The following is a 21,584-nucleotide window of genomic DNA, read 5'->3' as shown; positions in this document are numbered from 1 at the left end:
AGAGCGTAGAGATACACTTTGTTCATGCTGATTGCGTCTGGTAGAACGCGCTGGTGCCATGGGTCTCAGCCAGGACTTGATGTAATGATAGAAGTGGTGGTTGGGGTCAAGGTTTGAGTTTCTGAGGCGGAGTGGCAGGAGGCTACCGGCCGGCGGAGATCAAAATGCACCGGATCCCACCGGTCCAGTCGCATTAAGCGCTTGACTTTATCTTATCTAGTGCGCCTCGGCGTTCAGCCAGGCTGAGCAAGCAACGTTAACAACGTTCTGAACCATTCATGGCACCTCTGGAATACCTTTCTCAGACGCAGATTGACAAGGTTGGTCCTAGTTCGATCCGTGCTCCTCAATATTCTGTCACACCTAACTTCTGATATGATGTCGGTCAGTTCTATAGGGATGGGTAGGTTAGATATCTAGGAAACCCGCTACTCTCGGTGACCGGCGTGCATAGGTATTTGATCGTCCCTGGATTTCTCTCGCACGACCAGACGAGTTCTCTTTTGTTGCGGGCCAAAGAGCTCCTTGATGATTTCACACCAGAGGACCATCCCCTGGTAAGTGCACCATTTAAATCGCAGACATTCAGAATTCTAAACACGTAGCAGACCAAATTCACAACGTCGGATGAGGACCACATCGGTGACAACTACTTTCTGAATTCAGGCGACAAGATTCGCTATTTCCTTGACGAAGATGCTGTCGACAGTAGTGGGAAACTTACCAGGGATAAGTCAAGGGCAGTAAATAAGATCGGTCATGGTTCGTTGCCCATCCACACAAATCTTCACATTTATCTTACTTAAGTTAGCTCTTCATGAACTGGACCCCGTGTTCCGGAACGTTACTCTGGAAAATGATCGACTGAAGGCTCTAGTGCGCGACCTGCGATTCCACCATGATCCAGTTGGTAAAGATCATGTTTAGTAATCACACACATGTTGGAGACTGATATAGACTTCCTAGCATTGCAATCAATGGTTATATTCAAACAGTCACAGACCGGTGGCGCAGGTGAGCAACTGACATCAGGCGGTAATGTCATTTCAAGTAGCTAACACACCAACCTTGGAGTGCCCGAACATAACGACTCGTAAGTGCAAAGTCACCGATGTTGAATCCAAGTCTAAAATTTGACATTTGACAATTCAGCACGTTTCTCGTCAGTGTCAATCTCTCCCCCCGTTTACATCCTATCTTCATACACATCATGTATAGTACACGTCACCCCCAAGTGCTCTTGGGTTTTGGATAGCTCTTGAGAAGTGCACATCCACGAACGGCGCACTATCGTTCTTGCCAGGATCCCATCTAACAACTCCGATAACGAAGAGATTTGTACGTTTACCAGGGGGTGGTACCGGTTTCGAGCAGCTTGTCACCCCTCCGCCTCCTTCGTCCGACATAAACGAGAATCCGAGGGAGAATGCGTCAGAAGGTGTATCAGAAGGGAACTATATGCTGGAAGCTTGCGAGCCAGGTAGATGGTTACGTGTGCGCTAGATGTCCATCACTGAACATCAGATGCTAGGTGATCTCGTCCTCATCCACGGCAGTGTCCTTCACAAGTCGGAGCGTAATACTAGTGCTCACACAAGATTTGCATATACTTTCCACATGATTGACTCGTCCCCTCACACCGAATACGACGAGAAGAACTGGCTTCAGCCTACTGATGCCATGCCCTTCTCCAGAATCTTGGACGTACCAAATGAAATTACTCTTTCCATCCCTGTACATTAGCCAGATCCATTTAGATGATTTTTGTGCATGAGAAATTCAGTCGCTAATATGTTATTCGCACTGCCCAAATATTTATCCACACGCCAAGCTGTAAGAACAAGTTACAATACTTGAACTTTTGCCCTAGACAGCAGAGTTTCGGGCTTCAAATTGTACAACTCATCTATGAGGGCTGGGAGGAATGTTCCAGATCCATGAACGTCGCTTCTTTCTGCTGCGCACTCAGCTGCCACCGTTAGAGCCAAGACACTACCATCATTAGTCAGTCTTTGTTATACGAATTTTTTTGATCGGATTTTGACTTACCCACCAACAGCGCCCATCAGCATGTTTCCCCTGACGAGCTTCGCGAGCTCAGGCCCAGAGCTTGTTCCAGGGGCAGCGGCCAGAAATGAGGCACCAGCACAAAACGTAGCAACGCAGGTGCCAACAAGGCATCCAGATCCTGTAATGTCACCGAGGATTTTGTGGCCGTTTTCCAACTTCACCACAATGGCACCATCAGACACCCAGTCTGTCGGTCCTGTCATGACAGCGACGCAACCTTACGGCGTATGTATTTAAGGCGTATATACTCGCGATGTCCACGGCAAACTTACGTTCTTTCTTGGCTATCTCGCGAATAAAAGATGCCGGATCTGCGAACCCAGGGCCGACACTATCAACCCCTTTAGCCTGCACCTGGAGATAAATAATGTAAATTTGCAAGTTCCACACGGAAGTAGGATGTGTGTCACAGACTTCATTCGAGTTAGCGAGAGAAGCCATCTCGCTAGCGTTTCCTTTTATAACGCTAGCCTGCCATGCATTCAGGAGTTCTGAAGCGGTCGTCTTCCTGAACTGCGTAGCGCCTACTCCAACCGGATCAAAGATTATGGGTTTTTGTGCTTCGTTTGCGTATTGCCCTGCAAGAATCATGCTACCTTTGTCCGTGATGGTGCCAAAGTTTATGAGTAAACCACCCGGAATGCGACTAAGATCATGCATCTCTTCAGGCGCAGTAGCCATAATCGGACTTGCACCTAAGGCCAAGGTAGCATTCGCGGATTGGTTCGTGACCACAACATTTGTGATCTGTGGGACAGTCAGTGGACGGGCAACGGAATCACGCGTGAGAGCATCTACTTGATGAATGAGTGGACTCTTGTCTCGTATCACCTGCATAAGTTCGACAACACCGTTCTTGATGGTCTCCACATCGTACACTTGCAGCACTCGACTCTGCACATCGAAATGGTGGACCCACGCATCGAGGCTATCCCTTAACTTCCGGGAAGCGGAACGGGGTGCTGAGGATGCCACAATGTCCGAGACCACAGCAATACCATCCAATCTGTGTCCAGAGGTTGACACAGATCCATGTAAGGTTCTCAGGACGTTGGTGGAATTTATCCCCCCTGGGGAACAGGTCTTTAGACATTACAAAAGACGTAACGTATGCATTTCTGCATACCAATTGCAACGGCTTTGATGTTTGTGCCATCCAGAGCCTGGAGCAGTGAGCCAACCCCTCTGACGCCAATGACTGGGCTGGTCAGCTCCTTAGTTGTCGTACCCCAGACGGCACCGATGCCAATATAATCAACTTTGTCCTCTATTGCTTTATTCACGTGGTCTGGATCGTTGCAAGAGACACCAATCACAGTACCCACGGGGAGTAAAGTTTTTGCGATATGAACCGGCATGTCTGTTTGTCCCAGATGCACACCGTCGGCTTGGACGGCGAGCGCGATATCAATACGGTCATTGATGATGAGAGGAACCTTGTATTTTGCACAGAGGATCTTCGACTCTCGAGCGATTTCCAAGAACTGGAGCAAAGCATCTGAAAAAGCAATGAAGAAACAAACGACCACTTCTCACTTCTAGTGTGTCAGACTTCTTTTCTCGGATCTGAACAACGGTTACACCGCCTTGCAAGGCCTTGAAAAATTAGCATAAACAGAGGTGCCAATCAGCACATGTCGTTTATGCTCCCGAAGGAGAATGATTCCCAGACCTCTTCTAAGGATTCTAGATATTCCTGAAAATGAGGGAGCGGCTTTAATGATGTTTGAAATCATGGGTATCTCTGACCTTTCCTGGTGGCAGCAGCTCCCGGCCTGTGACCAAGTAAAGTGAAAAGTCAATTGTCATTATTTGACGATGGCGACAGTAGCTTAGAGTCCGAGTGTTTCAACTTGTTACAGAGCTGAGAGGTTAACGAGAGAATGATCTCCCGAGCCACGGCCCACGGCGGCGAACGGTATATATGTTCCTGATAACGGCACTGCCAAGAAAGGAAGGTGTGCTTACGCTCACAGTAATATGATTGTGGAGACTCCGTGAGCCCATACATATACTTTTTAGTATTTTACCTTGACCAGTGCACCACGTCCCGTGGAGACTTCCAAAAAGTACGGATTTGCGCTCGTAATGTACTGTCCCTAAGGTATGTACTTCAATACCTTAAAATAGCAGGCAATAGTCCTTTGCCACCCCACTAGCTGCCCAATATCATGATTTTCTGTCAGAAACCAGTGCTTCAGCTCACTTGGATTCTCCGGATTTTGTTAGCGCATGAAAACATGTGAATTTTCGCTTGCGCAACGTCAATATCAAGACGACATTATACCTATTCCCATCTGCTAGCTCCCCTGAAGTTGTACTTAAAGAGATGGGATGTACATTCGTCCAAGAACCCCTCACATCTCGATTCTACCACCTCGTAATGAATCCTGCTGCACTCTGGTGGACTTTTTCTAGTCTCGCAGTCACACTTGTGATTTTTCAACTGTTCACCGTGCCATCACACTTGCGCCATCTCCCTCGTGTGCCTATTTTCCTTCTTCTCGTTAGTTATTTATCAGGTGAGGTCGAGGATGTGCGCATCAAGCGCCTCGTTCTGCCATACGCAAACGAGAGAGGTGAAGGACTTGTTCTCGTGTGGGCGCTAGGTCGATGGATAGTTCACATTCTTGATCACAAGGTATGCACTTCGTGTTGTCACTAAGCTCTTATTTATTCTCTTCCAGCTTGCGGTTGAAATGTCAGAAAACCTCTTGTTATACCCGAAAGAGTTACCGCCCGATGGTCTCTTGTTATGGCGCTTCATCGGGGGTTCCAACATCCTCATGGCAAATGGTGACCGGTGGAAGAAACATTCTAGGGTCATCCATGATGCGTTCAATCTCTCCATCCCTGTCGACCAGTTCATATACCTATCCAAGAACCTCTTTGATGCCATTAACCCGCCCTCAGAGGAGAATGACACCCATACTGTCGACTTCGCCGAACTCGCGCAGCGTTTTGCCCTCGATGCAGTTGGGTCTTCAGTCCTTGGGCACGACTTTGATGCTATTCGCACCGAGTCCTTATTCGTCAAAGAGTACAATGGCATTATGCAAGATATTGCCAACCCTCTTTATTTGATTATGCCCTTCCTTGAGAAGGTTTTTCCTCGCAAGGAAGTCATCAAGCGCATGGACAACTTGGTCGACAAGTTTAAAATGCTCCTTCAAGCAAAACGCAATGACCCTGGAGATGACATGATGACCTTCATGCTAAAAGACCCTACGATGTCCGAAGAGGAGCTTCGTGATAATATGGTCGTCCTCTTCATAGCTGGCCATGTAAGTCAAACACGCTGCCTTTTGATAGCAGACATTAATTACAGCGCATATTTTAGGATACTTCTGCTGGAAGTCTCTCCACTCTGATTTACTTCCTTGCGATCCATCCAGAAATCCAAGCCGCCGCGCGCGAGGAAACTCTTCGTATCATTGGCCCTACTTCTGACCCCAGTGTCGATACCCTCTCCGCTGCGTCATTACCTTACCTCAACGCTTGCATCCGCGAAGCTCTTCGTATCAACACTCCGATCTCATATATCGTCCCTCGTGTCACTGCGGAAGATGCCACCCTCGGAAAGTACTACATTCCATCTAACATCTCACTTATATACAACATCTACGCCATCCACCACCGCAATGACGTCTGGGGTGACCCCAACACTTTCAGGCCAAACCGCTTCCTCGAGAAGAGCGAGAAGAGCTCGATTCTCAAGGATGCTTGGGTTGCTTTCGCCTCTGGACCTCGGCAGTGCCCTGCTCGTAACTTTGCGCTCTACGAGCAGCGTGCCCTAGCCGTAATGTTGCTGCGGGAGTATGAGTGGACATTACCAGCAGATTCGATTCATCAAGATGGTTTGAAGAACGCCTTCTCCCCTTTTGCTCTAACGCTCCCTCACGACCTTGATATCACTTTCACAAAACGCAAGTAGTAGAGGATGCTCTTCATGATAATCTATGTTATTAGTTGCGCAACATGTTACCCAAGGTATACCTACTTGTTTAAGATTAGGGATGACGTTTGATTATAACGACATAATTCGAATGTGATTTTATCAGTCCTTTAGTTTGTCGCTGTAATACTCTTTTCCGAGCAGCCATTTTGCACATACTAGCTATGCTTAAGGTTCATCGATTCATCAACTGCTAAGTCAACGGTATATACAGAAATAGGAGTTCAATATAAATATCGCCGAGACCCAGTATTCTAGCCGGGAATGATACGGGTGCTCAGGCATGGATAATGAGTGTCATTTAATAAACAGGGTGCTACATCCTTCCGCGTGCAGTCTGCGCATCAAACAATATGCCCACTCCTGCGTGCTTTAGCTTCCTTCCTTTTTCTCGCCCGTTCCTGTTCTTCAGAGAGAGAATCAACAGCTCTCCAGTCCCCCCACATGCCCGTCTTAAAGATGGCTCTGATATTCGGAACGAGCAGCAGAGCGACGGCCAGCCAGTCACTGAGCATATGGAATATATAGAACGTTCCCTTTTCTAAAAAAGTGTTACCCGAGCCCGGTGCTGTTGATGCAAGGGAGGTCGTGCGGTGATACATGAACGACAATCGGAAGATCGCAGAGGATGCCTATGCATTGAGGAAAACGTATTATTATGTAAACGAACAAAACAGAGAACACGGATCCTTACGTTGCAAGCGAGGATGGAAAGAAGTAGCATAACGTGAATCGGCTTCACTTTGGGCAGATGTCTGGCGCGAACGACCAGGGCTGCCACGAAAAGTATGAGGAAGAGAGCAATACCGGAGCTTAGGTATCTGGACAAAGATGTTTATGTAAGAAGGAGCTGTGCGGGTGAAGATCTAATGCACCTCGTGATCATCACCTCGTTGGCTGTGCTTGTACTATCCATTCCACCACGGTAATGCGCGTTACCAATTATGCCCGGGACAATAGCAGCGAGGAAGGCCAGCTTCAGCACATCGGTAAACCAGCGATAGAAAAACCTCTTTTTTGGGTCGTCGTGTATGTCATCCGAAAGACGAAGCGAAGCACTGTGAAATGGGGAAAGAGGATGCATAGAAGACGACATCGAAGGAGCGACAGGAGAATCTTGCGGGTCTGTAAAAGCTGCCGGACCCTTGGTAGAGTTCACATACATACAGCGCAGAAGAGCCACGACATCGATTGCCATGGAAATATATGGCAAAGCAATCGAAACTTGCATGTAAGTCGTCAATGCCAGGGATGTCCTTTCCGCTGGGTCGCGGGATTGCCAGGCTCGTAGGGAGAAGATTATGACTCTAGGGAGGCAACATGAGGCAACATGCGTTAAGACAGGAGGGAGCTGTTTTCACCTTTCTATGGTTGTAATGATTGCGTTGATGCTCACGACGACCCGCGAATGCTTGTTATATAGCCGGGAAACGAAGACGGGTACGAGTGAGAAATATAGTAAGGAGAAAACGATTGATGTCCCAAAGTCAGAAGACATTGGAACACCACCAACTGGCGACGGGAATGGATTGTCGCTTGACATCATCCATTGCAGACTCGGGCGACGGGACGAGCTTTGGAAAAAAGTAGAGGTTACAAACAGCCCGAAAAGAACGACGGCATAAATGACAGCCATTCTGAATCTACGCATTCAAGAGAAAAGGAATCCCATCCAGCTTGGATATACATATTTGAAGCTGCGCGGCATGTGGATGTCGCGAGTCTCAAAGGCCTGCTTCAACGAGGCCATTGAAATGCAGTGAACTAACACACCTGCCAAATTTGGGATGAAGCATCAGAAGGATTGGAAATTACGGCTCTCTCCGGACGGAGTTACACAAGGGTAGCTCGGAAAATCTCAACCACTGCGACGGTCAAAGTTTGGTCAACCGTCAGAGCTTGGTGCAAAAGCACTAGACATGGATGCCGTTGTACCAAATGGTATCGAGAGTAGTTGGGATGAACGATAGACTAGGCAGCGTTAAGTTCTTCTCAGAGTATTCAGCCAAGAATCTGACACTGGTCATCATACCCAGGATGGTGACTCGGACGGGGTACGGATACTGAGGCCTAGGATTCAATATTCAGGAGTCCCGTCTTATTTATACAGTCTTGTCTAATGCCTCTCCGGCCCCCATGCGGGAAGCTCGGATCTTCCCGATACTTCGATACCTCAGGTTAGTGGTTTTGCCTCAATGAGTCAATGTCATAGTACGACTGCCGTTTCTCACCTGATGTGGCACACGAACCCCTAGCTCAGTGGCATTCCCACAGCAATTCAACCCTCAAGGTCCCAAGACCGGCCCTCACGACAATGACATAGCTTGGCTTATTCCCTGCCCGTAACCTCAGCTGCTTGACCAGTAAACAGGTGTCGGGCAACTTTCTTTATGAATGACCGCTTTTACAAAGAATTTCAATGAAATAAAAAAAAAGGGAAGCCAGGCAGGCAAATGGATCCTGTTAGTGATGGTTCATATCCGCGGACATCCGTAAGTTGCGACTTTCATCCGACCTCCTGGTTACAATGAACGCTGAGACATTTCAACTTTGAAAATCATTTTCTTCTACCAGGTGCCACTTGCTTTAACTCCCTCGTCCGGACTTTCCGGCCTCTGAACAAGTGTCTTTGTCATTTTACTGATGCAAAATTTCTGGATTATGTTACTCTCGGCTCCGTGTAGCTATGAAAGGTGATGGTGGATCGCCCACCTATCTCGAGTAGGGAACGCACGGGTAAACACCGCGGTTCATGCTGACGGTTGGAGGGTGGTACGGAGTAGGATAGTCGTGAGCAACGGCATACACCCGGTTGACTGTTGGCATAAAATCCAATCGGAACAGGCGCGCGACAGCCATTAACACGTGTTTGATCCTCTGTTTTCTTCTTGAGAGCTGAGGATCACAGTTGCATATGATTTCTGTCCTTTGTACCCCGTGAAATGATTCCTGAGCATCCGGAGAGAATGGATTGACCGAGACTCGTTCGCGAAGAGTTATGATAAAACGTAGAAATGCGGATTACTGTTGAGCAGCCAGTCGTATGCAACATTATTTGACTGACACTGACACTATAAGCGAGATGGTGGTGACTACTCACTGGTTCCATGTCTTACTCTAGGGGTGGAGAGTTCTTCGATTACACTGAAACAAGGACCCATCGCATGGTGGCAAAAAACTGCCGTGCTTATCCATCAGGCATGACTACTCTTCCCATTCCTTCGATCCTTTCAATCAATCAATACTTATGATCTGCTCCACATCACTGCGGTGACGTGTCTTCTCGCAGGCCGCACCCTTATTTACTCGCAACGACCGCACAATGCGTTCTCTGCCTCGACGTGGGCAGAAGGATCTTCGGTGATGGAGGCTTTAGCGCGTCAGAAAAAAAGCAAATTCGAAGAATTGAAGGAAAGTTACTTTTTTTCAGTTGTTATACATAATTCTTGTATGTACCGCGGTGTCAGAATGTTTCAACCGGAATTGCGGTCGTTTGTTACCGTACCCGGAGGTACGTGTTGCGGGTGCGGGTTGTAACTTTCCACCCCGTGTTACCGTGCGGTACCCTAATCTCGAGGTGACGATGAATGTCTTGGACTGAAAGGCATGACTCAGACGAACCCTCTTCGCGCCTGTAAAATAACGATTCTCTAACTTGTCTGGTCTCGGCGACAGCGCGTGGTTACGTTCCTGGGCAGACGCAATATTGTTCAACTTCTCTTTGATTTTTGTCCACACACATGCAATTTCCTGACTCATGCGAAAAAATGGATTTGATAACTTTATCATCGTTCGAAATCGACTTGTTTTTTTGTTTTGAACTTCACCATCTTGTGATGCACTCTCTCGTACGATCATGACAACCAATCAGCGTATCATTTTCAACGAAATGCCCAATGGCTTGCCAAATCCTAAAACAAGTCTGATCGTCGACAATACACTATCTATTGATCTTGATAATGTACCACTTCAAGGAGGTATCCTCGTCAAGGCACTTGCCTTCAGTCTTGACCCCTATATGCGCAATCGCATGCGACCCGTTGATATTCCAGGAGACATCGATGCATTCCCCCTAGGCGAAACGTAAGCCAACTTAAACATATCAAAATGCAACAGATACTGATGGTTTCACAGAATTACTGGTTTCAGCGTTGGTGTGGTCTTGCGAAGTGAGACGCCCTTGATTCAAGCTGGACAACACGTATATGGATTCATGCGTGCGTGTACTGCTGGTAAGGCTGGCGGTACCTATTATTGATTATATTATTGTAGACTATCAACGCTACAGCGTCATCCCGTCAATAGACGCCAACGCGCTAGGGATGAAGGGCTTGAGCCTAAAAGTCCTTGACAACAAGTACAACCTCCCATGGCGATATTATGTTGGAATCCTTGGAATGAGTGGACAGACAGCATATTATGGACTCAAGGACATTAGCAACCCTAAGCCGGGTGAAACGCTCTACATATCTGCAGCGTGTGGTGCTGTAGGCCAGTATGTGTCATCCTACCCTCCGTTGTTGTTTTGTTTAGACATTTTGTAGTCTCGTGGTTCAGCTTGCCAAGGCCCAAGGGTTGAAAGTCATCGCATCTTGTGGTAGCGACCAGAAGGTCTCATTGGTGAAATCACTCGGGGCAGATCATGTCTTCAACTACAAAACTGCGGATACTGCTGCAGAGCTCAAGGCACATGGCCCGATTGACATTTACTTTGACCTTGTTGGTGGTCCGACCCTCGAAGCTGCCATAAATAATCTAGCCTGCAATGCCAGACTCGTTATCTGTGGGATGATCAGTCAATACAACTCGGCGACGAACGAGGCGTATGGTATTCGAGTGAGCACGTTTCCTCTTGGAGATTTTTAACCCCTAATAGCGAAAATAGAACCTGTGGTTATTGAATAGATACCGAGCGAAGTAAGCTGTTCTGATGAATGCACTCCTTGCCCACGTTTCTCAATTTTCATTCACAACGCAGGATGCAGGGTTTGGTCGTGATTGACTGGGCAGATAAGTATCTGGACGAATTCCACGATACTGTCCCACGGGATTTGGCTGCTGGAAAACTAAAATATCTGGAACATGTGTATCATGGTATGGACAGGGTCGGTGAGGCGCTTGTTGATTTACTGGTTGGAAATAATGTCGGAAAATCTGTGCTGGTTCTCGAAGATGATGCGTAGGAAGACGCTACACATGTGCACTGTAGATACTCTTGTAAGTTGTATACCTCATTGTGTAACAGCTGTATAAAATGATATGTGGAATTCACAAATCCCACACATGATCTATGTAACTTAAGTAGAGGCAACATCTCGATTACATTGACCATCGTTGGAGGGTAAACTACGATTCGGGGTATTATAAGTACACAATGGAATAAACATAACGGGTGAGTACATCCGAATGGTAAGTATCAAGCATGTTCACGTGAAATAAAAGATAACTTCGTCGAGCTTTCATCTCGGTTACTCACCCCCGGGATATTTCTTAGAAAGAATCCACCGCTTGTCAACTATCTCCTCCGAGTCGAGCGCTTGTCACGGTAGTGTCCAAATACTCCACAGGCTGCAGTGCAGGAGCCTATCAACAGCGCAACCAGCGCGCCAAGCGCAAGCCAGTTCGCATTTCCCCAATTCGCGTTGATGCCATTGCTTCTCAGGCGATCTCTGACGACACCGAATAAAGACATGCTAATGATCCATGCAAGCAAAGTGCACAGTGTCGCGAGTCCAGCGAGAAAAACTCATAAAGACGGTGCCCGCACGATGATATCCAGCGCCACACACTCCGAAGAGGAATGCAAGACCGGAAAGACCAGCGGCAATTGGGTAAAGTATGAGAACGGAGGTGAGATTGTGAAGAGTTGTTGTGTTGATGTCTCCGGGGAGGGGGAAGTAGTAACCAACATGAACCTGCGAGCCCGTATAACCGAATACACCAAAGGCATATTGGTTGGCATTAAGAAAGGATATGCTGTTCAACGTTGGTGATGATACAGAAACCTATTGATGATAAACACTATAAAAACGTGGCAACGATGATAAGATCAGACGGAACGTACCAGAATGAGGAGAATCATTGCCGAAAAGCAGAAAAAGAGACCAGGAAGCGCGGCTGATGCTGCCATTTTGATCGTCTAATGGAGGGAGGATGTATAGATATGTGTGAGGGGAAAGCGACCTTTATCTGCTTTCAAGTCCAGCCGCCCGAGGACTTGGCTGCGTACTGCGGGTCACAGGTGCCAAGCTCCGCACCTCTCCGCACATCCATGACGTCCACTATTGGATGATGTCATCCTCCATATCACAAAGCAATGCAACGTGATCAAAATTGCACAGCAATTGGAGGCAAAGCTGAGCTAGACTAGGGTTAGATATAGCGGCCACCAATATTCCTAGAATTCCGATCCCCAGCTCCACCTGACGATCGAATTTGACTTAGCAATTCAAATATTCAGGTGTTCACTATCAGTCACTGCATTGCGCAGCCGGTTCTATGCTTGGCTGTAACTGTTACTTTCCTCCTTTTATCTGTGTTACAGCCCATTTTTCGTTCTGCGTTCAATGCATTGGATGTCGATAACGTAGTGGACAGATTTTGATACTGTTGTTTCTTCGGCCAAGTATAATATACGTGTGCACTCTCCATATACATTGATATGCTTTTTTTTTGCCAGGGTCTAGTCGGTAGTCCTATGCTGTGTAGTCGGTCCTCGATGGACAGAGCCGCAGCCTCGCGCTATAGGGGCGGGTTTTCCCTTGCAGGCTGTGCGCGCAGCTGCAGTTGTGTTGTCAGTCAGGTGTCGTGCTTTTCGTTGCTGCGACGTACCTCGAACAAAATGTGACCAGCTCCCTTTGAACAATGTCCAACGTGAAACAAGAGCTGCCAGTGACATACCAAAGTCTGTAGAGCATTAGCCAGAACAAACACTCGGAAGGCATACAGCCTGGGAAGCAAGTATCAGAAATTGACTGTACACAATTGGTACACAGGGCGAACAGCTCCAACACTGGGTAGGCCTGAACCTTAACAGAAAAAGGAAATCAGTTCACGCGCCACGAAAATACAAGTGCCTGGACTGACAGAACCCTCCCACTTGTCACTTGTGGAGTCCTGCGTACGCCTTAATGTCATTGTCATTCAAGTATATAGCCTCACAGCCCCTCAAGGCCTCAGGCCTCAATCTCAAGCCCTTATTGTGCTTTGCCGCCCGGCGCGTCATAGACTACAAGCAGCAACCTGTAAAGTTTCCGATTTCTTTCATAAAGTCAAAGCCATTGTGATTATGTCTTTCTGTGTTGCCACAGCTCTGGACTGCGACCTGTCAGGGCTATTCGCGCATGATACTGTGAAGGCGTATTACAGTTCATATGCGAATTGCACTGTCAGAGTAAGTCTGAGGCGCAGATTTGACCATGAACAAGTAACAGGAGTAGCGGTCCTCGGCGGCGCCTCCGATTCTTGAAGCGAGCTAGAGTATCTCGACATTTCTAGAGATAAACAATATAGCATCATTCAGGGCTATGATCGACCCCCGAGTCTATCCTCCACACGTATCGGAGGCTAATCGTGTGCGTAATTCCGTTGGAATCAATATTTTCTTGACGATTTACATTACCTTCAGATTGCTTGAGATGCCAGCCCGAATGGACTCCATATATCTTTATCAATGTTGAGCAGCTTGGACTAAACTATAGTCGGTCGGGTGCAGTGCGCTTTAAAGGTACGCTTAAGCGGTCTTGTCAAGTGAGACAATTAAAGGAGGAAGCTAACCGTTCTTTTCAGCGTCTCTACACAAGTCATACCCTATTTCGGCGTCCCATGCATCCGAATCAGCGTGCTGATAGTCATTGCCGGTAATTTCTGAGCACAAGCTATGAGCTCTCGAGAAATAATGAGCAAGACGCGCGATGGATTTATTGGGCTGGTCTGTGGCAACTATGCCCGACAATTAGTCGGCTGTGGCATTTTCTGTCTTTGTGGTACAAATGGGGCGACATCAATGGCATTGATGTGATTCTAGGTGGGTAATCAAAACATTCGCTAGAGCATCCACACTTGTATCGTTTTCGGATGTTGAAGAATTGCTTTGTGGTTGTGGTCGTGGATGATGTGGTGTGTCCACAGTAGCGCAACCTATATATAATGAAATGCAGATTGCCCACTGCTAGACAGACCACTTCATATTCTTTGCAACTTTACATCTCCTTTCCCCCATATCAACCATGAATTCGTTCAAGAAAATCTTCCAAAAGTGAGTCGACCGTTTGCGTGCTCTAGTCATTGTCATTATAGTAATCAATACCCCTCAGATCCAACGATGACCAAACGCCCTCGCTTAAGCACTCTAAGTCAATGCCCTACCTCCTTTCCTCAGAGGGAGGGACGCGCGAGCCTCGTTCTTATTTTCCCAAACCCGTGTACCGTGGCAAGACCCCCCTTCAAAAATCTAACATCGTGTACATCGAGCAAGCTCCAGGGATGCTCGAGATCTATCACGGCAAGCTGTCGCAAAACACCTGTTACCATGGGCCGACTCGCACGACCTTTGACAAGCGCGAGGACTTGTTGGCCAAGTTTCCCCATTCCCCTGAACCAGTTGAGGGGCTCCCTCGCAGCGGTTTCAGAGCGATTTCTTTGAGCTCTCAGAGCACCAGGCCCCAAGTGCCTGTCCATAATTCGAGTACAAGTAGCCAGCAAGCTTACCCCTCCATTCCTCGCAGAAAGCAGAGGCATGAGGCCATCATTGACCAAGCTTCGGCAGATGTACTGCAGATCCCTGATGACCATATTCGCAGTGGCAGACTAGCAGAACGTATTCGCACCAAGTCGAGCACTACTCGCTCGTGCACCCCTGCACCCCCTGTTCCTACCACCCACTCTCCACGTCCAAAACTCTCGCGCTCTGCGCACAGCTCACGCGTAAACATTCATCGCGTTCCATCCCATGTTACCATGCCAGTCCCTGCTGCACCAGACCACGGTCATCCTCCCCGGCCTCACAGGGACTACCGTGAATTTTTGGAAGAGCGCGATCCGAACGTCATCCGTAGAATGATCAATCAATACCCTATAGCGCCTCTTTGCAGCGACCGTACCCCGGAGCACTTGCGCCCGATTCGTTTTGACATGGTCGATCCGCGCTACTTCCGGAAGACATTTAGGGAGTACGTAGAGATGGCTGTTGCTCAAGGTCGTCCCCTCGATGCACGCGTAGGTGGCGCTTACCGCCGCATCATTGACACGGTCGACTTGTTAGGTATCGTTCTGGAGACTGGTAGTGGTCGGTCTCGGCAGGTTGTTCATCGGTGATTTTGTGAAGACGGTGGTAGTTTGTGCAAAGAGTCTTGATACTGTCTTACTCATGTATGTCGTATATGTTCATATGCATATGATTTATGAAATTATATGCTATTTGAGGGAGCTTAACGCACATCAAATTGTGTACGCACTTCCACTCAGGCAGCGGTATTTAAGTGCAGACGATTTTATCACATCCGGCAGAAACCTCAAAGCATTCTTATCATTCACCACTACAAGCTTCTATCACCAGATACGCTTCACCATTGTAAATCGAGTCAACTCTTCAAGGGGTACCCGCTTCTTGTCACCACCACCGCCTTGTCCATTACCGCCACGCATGCGCCCCTCACCCATCTCACCTACTCGTACGGCGTCGTCTCTCCAATCATCCACCATCTTCTTGAGCTGCTTATTGTAATCGCGCTCCTCCTTGCCTTCCCCTATAGGATCTCGCCCAAAGTCGTTGATGGTGTCCGCAGCAGCGCGGGCCTCCATGCCTGCCCGGCGACGCGTCGCATATGAGATAAGATTCACACCGAGAAGAACTTTTAAAGCGAGAAAACTAGACAGAGGAGTAAGCTTTCGCGAAACTATGTCAACAGAAATCCTACCATAACCAAAACGCCACCCCCATCACGGCCCACTTGAGTAGATGTACGACTTCGGCACTCGACATATCCATGAGAGCATCCCAACCCCATTCATCTTCAAAACGAAGAGAAAAGACGAGAGTTAATGACTGAAGGCCGACTAGAATGACGACAACTGCAAGCGGAAGAGAGGCAAAGCCAAGTCGTCGGGCCACCAATGGTGATTGATCGACATAGCTATGCTGCATTCGGTCAATGGATGCAAATACGAGTCAAAGCTAAACGCTAGACCTTTCGAGCACCCAGGCGTCCTATAGCACTCCCACTAGCCAAATCACGACAAAGCACATCTGTGTATCGTTCATATACAGATGGCCGTATGTGATTAAACTTAGAGATGAATGCGTGTTTCAGCCAGTCCACGAGGATCTCAGATGCCATTACTGTCACAACGGGCTGATCGAGTTTCGTAAGCGGGTCTGGACGCGGCATCTCAATAACCTACGTAGGATATTGTCCATAGGACATTGTTGCCTATGAACCAGCCAAAGCTCATCGGAAGGACAAATCCACCCGTGAAATCGAACTCAGATCCACTCAGCTCGATTAAATTGCGGAATGCAACAATGAGGAGCATGAGTGAGAGTGTAAACCGTTCCACGATATCTGCGCATGTGATTTGAAAGAGGTTGTCCTTTTCAAATTTCTTGAAGACACTTCCTTTGATCTCGACGAACTGATTCGAGACGAGAAGAGTCAGGAGTGCGTGGTCATAGGAATTGACAGCCACATTAAGAGATAGAAGCTGGTAAATCATCACTAATGCGTGGCAAACTAAAGCGATGTTAATGACGCGATATAAAGGCCTATTGGCAGAGACCGACCAATGTAGAGAGTAGCTAGCCCGAAAAATACGAATGGACGAAGCGTGTTGGACGTAACCGGCACTCGACGAGAAAGTACCTCGAGTGTCGAGCGGGAAAATAGACAGTCAAGGATATCCTGCCCTATCGATGCGCACAAGCGGTCAGCAATCTGAGACGGAGAAAGTTTAGTTGTGTGGACCGGTTGAATCGATGTATAAACGGACGCACCTCTAATGCGTTGAATATTACGTATAATTTGATAGTGTCTTGTCCACGTATGGAGTGATAGATCTTACTGGCATCCGTGAGCGGGATCAACACCATGATAGAGACCACAAGTAGCATCATTCGAAGGATGTCAGCTTTCTGTGATGGTGGGAGAGGCAATTTGGAGACTTTGAAGAAATTCAGAAAAAATCGGATGATCGCCAGTGCAAACCTGATAGGTAGTATAGTAAAAGTATAGAGGAACGAGTCAAAACAAAGTATGAAGCCAAAGCCAATGATCTACGCCTCATGAGCACCATCATATCATTCACATGAATCTATGCGCACCTTTTCCATTGCCAGAGGAATACTCAGGAAATTGCTCACCCTCTCCCACTTCAACTCCTGGTGCGAGTCAAAGTCAGTCGCAAGGAGCTCTTCCCGTAGGTAGTCCCACAAAGAAAATAAAGGCTGGTCTTGCTGTGGCTCTTGACTCCGGGCTATTGGAGGCGGAGAGGCAGGCGGAGATGGCAGTATAGGAGTTGGAGGAAGTGATGCATATGTCAATGGATGGACTTCGAGTTCGGGTTCAAGCATTCTTTCACATTCAAGGTCGTGGTCACCGAGTGGTGTATGTCTCGTTTTCTCTTCTTTTACGTCTGAACTGCGAATAACATCATCATCAAAGTCGACGGATGAGGACCTTCTGCGGCGACCACGCGAAACTGGTGTGGAAAGTGGTGAAAACTGCGCATTCCATGTCGCACCAATAGATGTGGAAGAGAATCGCCTTCTGGAGCGTCGTGGGGAGGTAGCCATATATATGCAGCAGATGTTATTATAATTGTTTGAATTGGTATGAAGATTACGACCTGAAGTTCATCGTGACACGGTGAGGGTAATAAAGGTTCACAAACTATACATGGACATTATGTCATCGATTGTCACGATGGACTCGACTGTTTGAAATTTCTTGATATCGCACAAGCATGCAATGCACGCCATCTTTCATGCACGATGCTGCGTGCACAGAAGTAGTCTCTTCCATGGAGAGGAAATCTGGCGTGGACCGTCCTGAGACTCACGCCGATCAATCTCAGGATAAACCTGGTGCACACGGCGGTAAGTCTAGCAGATCCAAATCTATTTGACTATTTTCTGACACAGGTATCATAGTCCTTTCTATCCCTTCCGAACTCATACATCACATACTTAAACACCTGGGGAATACAGACCTGGTGAACACGGCAATCGTATGCCCCACTTTCCGGTTCATTTCCCAGCGCGTGATTTACAGGAACGTCCAACCTACCGAAGACATGATTATACCGTGTCTCAGATGTTTTGCATCGTACCCGCACCTTGCTTCTTGTGCTCGTACTCTGATCTTGGCTGATGCTACTCGACATTATGACGTATTCTCCAATTACTTCAACCTACTGCGCAGCGCATTGCTAAACGCGTCTTCGCTTACGGATCTTACAATACTCCTCGATGGCCCCTACGCAAGATATTTGCATGGATGTTCATTTCGACTTCGTTCTCTCACTACAACACTCGATTGGGACAGAGACTTCAGTCAAATTAATTGCAGAGCAGACGGAACTGCGCAATGCCATGTTTGGCGGAAAATTCGTGAATGACGTAGTTCTACCTAAGCGGCACTCTCACAAAGCTTACAAGGGTCTCTGCGTCCCCTTTGGTACTGGCTGCAGTGGTTCCGAATCGAAAAATCAAGGAAGTGGAACTCTGTTTGCTGCAGCACGCGCTTTTCAAAGACGACATCCTCAATACTGCATCGAATATCCTTTCCTATTCTACCGGCCCATTGACCGCACTGCAGGTCATTACCCGTCTAAGCGACACACCGAGTGCACTCGCAGCCTTGAAAGCGATAGCAAGGAATTTGCCCAAACTGAACTCGTTTGCCTTTTACTCAAGTGATGGAATAATCTCGCAGGTGCGCCGTCTTCTACCTACATGCAACATTTACTCAAAAAAACTACAGGAACTTCTCGAGGCCTTTCCCGAATTCCTCTCTTGTTTTGAGTGCCTCAAATCGCTGACACTGATGTCACGAAATAAAGTTGATGCACTCCATGACAAAGCTTTCACGGCTACCCTCGCGTCAAGGTGGCACACATCATGTCCATCTTTGCAAAGCGTCTCACTTGCGGGGTCTATATGGTTGCATAACACTCGGCATGGTTGGGTAACGTTGGCAGATCTTGAGCGTCTCCTGCGAGAACGTCAGGGGCTGCTTCTTTCCCGTCAGAAGCACTGGACAGAGGCGGACCCAAAAACGATTTCGGTGGAAGAGGTGAAGAACAACCTAGAAGAGGACAAGGAAGATGCAGAACAGGGAAACCAGATGGAGCAGCAGATGATCGTGCTTCGTGACAGTCTCCTCCAGTTTGGTGGCCCTTGATAGGCGAGATTTTATATTAGGCTACTTATACATTCTGACGGGGTATACTGTGAATGTAGAATAATATCGAGTTCAAGTGAGGCGCGCCCTTGATTGTGCTAAGTTGGACAATATGTAGTCATCTGCAATGTTGTCTCGTCCTTTTTCTGATCACTTTCGTACAGATCAAAGAGCACACGGGATGCCAACACACTGTGGATGACAAGTTGTGGCCTGTCATGATGCATTAGTTTTTTCATTAGACCATCCTAAACGAATTGCCACGCACACGTCCATCATCTCGTCATACGACACCTTCCCCACATTGATATTAGTAAAATTTGTTAAATGAGCAGATACACCATGCAACCTACCGGCACCACAGCTATAATCAATATATTGGCCACAGAAACAACTGAAAGAAGGGCTTCAGCATGGGGCATGTTAAATTGAACAAAAGGTCACCGCACAAATTATGGCAGTCATATATCGCACTGCGCCCTGGAAGATGGTTCTCACTAAATGACTATTGTGATATCTGTAGTCTTGATATTTCTTGAACACCGTCAAAGACATCAGTACTGTAGATGGGAATGAGGACTCGTGCTAAGGCGGGACGAAAACGAGATATCCTTACACAGTTCATAGGCTACAAGGAAGCCGTATTGAATGGCACTGCTGCGACTCGATTCAAAAGTGCAGTTGCTTGTGGGGGGATCTTAAAAAGCAAAGTTGTCATCTACAACAAAGAAAGAAAAATAAGGGAGACCCACCTGAAGGGTTTGCAGGCGCCGCCAGATCATCAACAACTTGTGTAATACTAACAGCGCATGCTAGGCAAATCTACATTGCAATATTAATAGACGATTAGTCTGAGCATGCAACCAGAAAAACGTACTGCTGCCAGGACCAGTAACACTGCCAAGAGCTTTTTGTTCTGTCTCCAGAACGCATATGTACGAATAATCAAAAGACCTATATAAGAAAATGATAGATTTCAGGCCCACTGGCAGAAGACATCACAGACATGAAGCGAACCTTCAGCAGCTACAATACTGATGATGTGAATTGCTGCAGTAAAAATCAGTGACAAGACGCTGACTGTTCGGAATATCAATCACCATTTGAAGCCTGGCTGAAGTGTAAGCACTGTATTCGATGTTCTCAGTTCATATAACAACCACATAAGCAAAACACACTAACGTTTTCGTTCGCTCGTGTAGCAATGGCACCTAGTCACTCGTTAATGTCACGTACCAGGAGATAGTACAGTAGCTGCTCACCATATGAAGTCATGCCAGCTGCTACAAAGGTCATGTAGCGTGAAATCACGAAAAGAACACGACTGGCATTCCAGCGCCTGTTCCATGTCCATTGAACCTTGCAACATTTGTCAAGAAATGTTCGAACTTTATGAAGAAATGCTCACCTCAGCTCCGAGCGTTAAGAAATAGTCGAAAATCTACGAAACATAAGAGAGGATATTGTCTATGGTTTGTAGACCTACCAAAACTCCTAGACCAGCCACTGCACATGCTCAAGATGAAAATAGTGTAAACCCCTGTATGAAATCCACGTACCATTGCAATACTAGAGTGGTTACAGTCAATAAACCTCATCTGGAAAATATGTTCAGAAATTTCTACCTTTGCTGTCTGAATTCCCGTATTGACTATAGGCGCAACCATTGCACGCTAGATAAGGCTTCTGGGCCAGAGCTCGTTCTTATACTACGCTCACATGATTTGAATTTGAATTCGACACTGTGCAAGATTAAAATAAACTGCACAGGTTGATTCAGTCAAAACCAAATCCCGTTTCGATCATCAGGAAAACCTTCCCATGATATCCGCATCATAAAACGTGTGCTACATTGATGTGAGACCACTAATATTAGATAGCGAGTCCAAGCCTCATCATCTCTGCATGATGCCGGCGGCATCATCATTGTCAACACACAGCAGTTTCGCAAAGTCGAATGCCCTCCCTTCTAGTACTTCTGTCCCGTTCGTATCTCAGTCCAAGGCAAATTCTCCGTACGTCATTCTTTCTCCATTACAAATGTCTTCTAGTCGAGCGAACTCAGCATCGATATTGTCAAGCGAGATAGATTTCTGGACCTTCAAGATCGTAGCTGAGGTCACTGGAGACTGTTGCGACTTGCGAGTGGTGGAACAAATGTG

General features: G+C 47.3%; 10 protein-coding genes across 10 annotated transcripts; 5 read left to right on the top strand and 5 right to left on the bottom strand.

The window, feature by feature from the left end:
• Positions 1-225: 225 nt before the first annotated feature.
• DFJ58DRAFT_785699 (uncharacterized protein) lies at positions 226-1,783 on the top strand. Its single transcript, XM_041390049.1, has 10 exons — positions 226-320; positions 390-403; positions 455-557; positions 609-762; positions 812-910; positions 967-1,014; positions 1,075-1,093; positions 1,153-1,162; positions 1,219-1,480; positions 1,532-1,783. The coding sequence occupies exons 1-10, from the start codon at positions 279-281 to the stop codon at positions 1,741-1,743; spliced, it is 963 nt and encodes a 320-aa protein (XP_041244451.1). The 5' UTR covers positions 226-278; the 3' UTR covers positions 1,744-1,783.
• On the bottom strand, positions 1,784-3,996 carry DFJ58DRAFT_785689 (Hydroxyethylthiazole kinase family-domain-containing protein). The gene is made up of 9 exons (XM_041390048.1): positions 3,820-3,996; positions 3,743-3,766; positions 3,607-3,666; positions 3,197-3,554; positions 2,869-3,140; positions 2,485-2,817; positions 2,343-2,424; positions 2,050-2,287; positions 1,784-1,992 (listed from the first exon to the last, which is right to left on the bottom strand). The coding sequence occupies exons 1-9, from the start codon at positions 3,877-3,879 to the stop codon at positions 1,845-1,847; spliced, it is 1,575 nt and encodes a 524-aa protein (XP_041244450.1). The 5' UTR covers positions 3,880-3,996; the 3' UTR covers positions 1,784-1,844.
• An 88-nt stretch (positions 3,997-4,084) lies between these two features.
• Positions 4,085-6,004, top strand: DFJ58DRAFT_702795 (cytochrome P450; the record flags this gene model as incomplete). Its single annotated transcript, XM_041383633.1, has 4 exons — positions 4,085-4,174; positions 4,300-4,711; positions 4,758-5,354; positions 5,411-6,004. Exons 2-4 carry the CDS (start codon positions 4,400-4,402, stop codon positions 6,002-6,004), a joined length of 1,503 nt encoding a protein of 500 aa, XP_041244449.1. The 5' UTR covers positions 4,085-4,174; positions 4,300-4,399.
• Positions 6,005-6,369: 365 nt separating this feature from the next.
• Positions 6,370-7,568, bottom strand: DFJ58DRAFT_659711 (uncharacterized protein; the record flags this gene model as incomplete). The annotated part of the gene is made up of 4 exons (XM_041382104.1): positions 6,370-6,657; positions 6,720-6,846; positions 6,901-7,332; positions 7,387-7,568. 4 exons carry the CDS (start codon positions 7,566-7,568, stop codon positions 6,370-6,372), a joined length of 1,029 nt encoding a protein of 342 aa, XP_041244448.1.
• Positions 7,569-9,867: 2,299 nt separating this feature from the next.
• DFJ58DRAFT_785686 (uncharacterized protein) lies at positions 9,868-11,314 on the top strand. Its single transcript, XM_041390047.1, has 6 exons — positions 9,868-10,108; positions 10,160-10,242; positions 10,298-10,520; positions 10,570-10,861; positions 10,911-10,942; positions 11,004-11,314. The coding sequence occupies exons 1-6, from the start codon at positions 9,882-9,884 to the stop codon at positions 11,206-11,208; spliced, it is 1,062 nt and encodes a 353-aa protein (XP_041244447.1). The 5' UTR covers positions 9,868-9,881; the 3' UTR covers positions 11,209-11,314.
• DFJ58DRAFT_785684 (uncharacterized protein) lies at positions 11,315-12,381 on the bottom strand. Its single transcript, XM_041390046.1, has 3 exons — positions 12,090-12,381; positions 11,772-12,030; positions 11,315-11,692 (listed from the first exon to the last, which is right to left on the bottom strand). Exons 1-3 carry the CDS (start codon positions 12,153-12,155, stop codon positions 11,541-11,543), a joined length of 477 nt encoding a protein of 158 aa, XP_041244446.1. The 5' UTR covers positions 12,156-12,381; the 3' UTR covers positions 11,315-11,540.
• Positions 12,382-14,253: 1,872 nt separating this feature from the next.
• DFJ58DRAFT_841051 (uncharacterized protein) lies at positions 14,254-15,340 on the top strand (the record flags this gene model as incomplete). Its single annotated transcript, XM_041392664.1, has 2 exons — positions 14,254-14,282; positions 14,341-15,340. 2 exons carry the CDS (start codon positions 14,254-14,256, stop codon positions 15,338-15,340), a joined length of 1,029 nt encoding a protein of 342 aa, XP_041244445.1.
• A 199-nt stretch (positions 15,341-15,539) lies between these two features.
• Positions 15,540-17,889, bottom strand: DFJ58DRAFT_702786 (DUF747-domain-containing protein). Its single transcript, XM_041383632.1, has 7 exons — positions 17,343-17,889; positions 17,016-17,294; positions 16,806-16,956; positions 16,427-16,755; positions 16,213-16,377; positions 15,943-16,163; positions 15,540-15,893 (listed from the first exon to the last, which is right to left on the bottom strand). Exons 1-7 carry the CDS (start codon positions 17,811-17,813, stop codon positions 15,575-15,577), a joined length of 1,935 nt encoding a protein of 644 aa, XP_041244444.1. The 5' UTR covers positions 17,814-17,889; the 3' UTR covers positions 15,540-15,574.
• A 26-nt stretch (positions 17,890-17,915) lies between these two features.
• DFJ58DRAFT_350363 (uncharacterized protein) lies at positions 17,916-19,505 on the top strand. Its single transcript, XM_041379988.1, has 4 exons — positions 17,916-18,116; positions 18,171-18,629; positions 18,710-18,954; positions 19,003-19,505. The coding sequence occupies exons 1-4, from the start codon at positions 17,984-17,986 to the stop codon at positions 19,420-19,422; spliced, it is 1,257 nt and encodes a 418-aa protein (XP_041244443.1). The 5' UTR covers positions 17,916-17,983; the 3' UTR covers positions 19,423-19,505.
• A 226-nt stretch (positions 19,506-19,731) lies between these two features.
• Positions 19,732-21,092, bottom strand: DFJ58DRAFT_785673 (uncharacterized protein; the record flags this gene model as incomplete). The annotated part of the gene is made up of 12 exons (XM_041390045.1): positions 19,732-19,816; positions 19,872-19,982; positions 20,039-20,119; positions 20,175-20,244; positions 20,300-20,376; positions 20,440-20,472; positions 20,523-20,550; positions 20,605-20,633; positions 20,685-20,781; positions 20,831-20,863; positions 20,909-20,937; positions 21,005-21,092. The coding sequence occupies 12 exons, from the start codon at positions 21,087-21,089 to the stop codon at positions 19,746-19,748; spliced, it is 744 nt and encodes a 247-aa protein (XP_041244442.1). The 3' UTR covers positions 19,732-19,745.
• Positions 21,093-21,584: the final 492 nt, after the last annotated feature.

The sequence above is a fragment of the Suillus subalutaceus genome (genome assembly GCF_016647625.1).
Source record: "Suillus subalutaceus strain FC151 chromosome Unknown DFJ58scaffold_46, whole genome shotgun sequence".
NCBI lineage: Eukaryota > Fungi > Basidiomycota > Agaricomycetes > Boletales > Suillaceae > Suillus > Suillus subalutaceus.
Note: the sequence above shows the minus strand (reverse complement) of the source record. Positions and strands in the feature narration are given on the sequence as shown.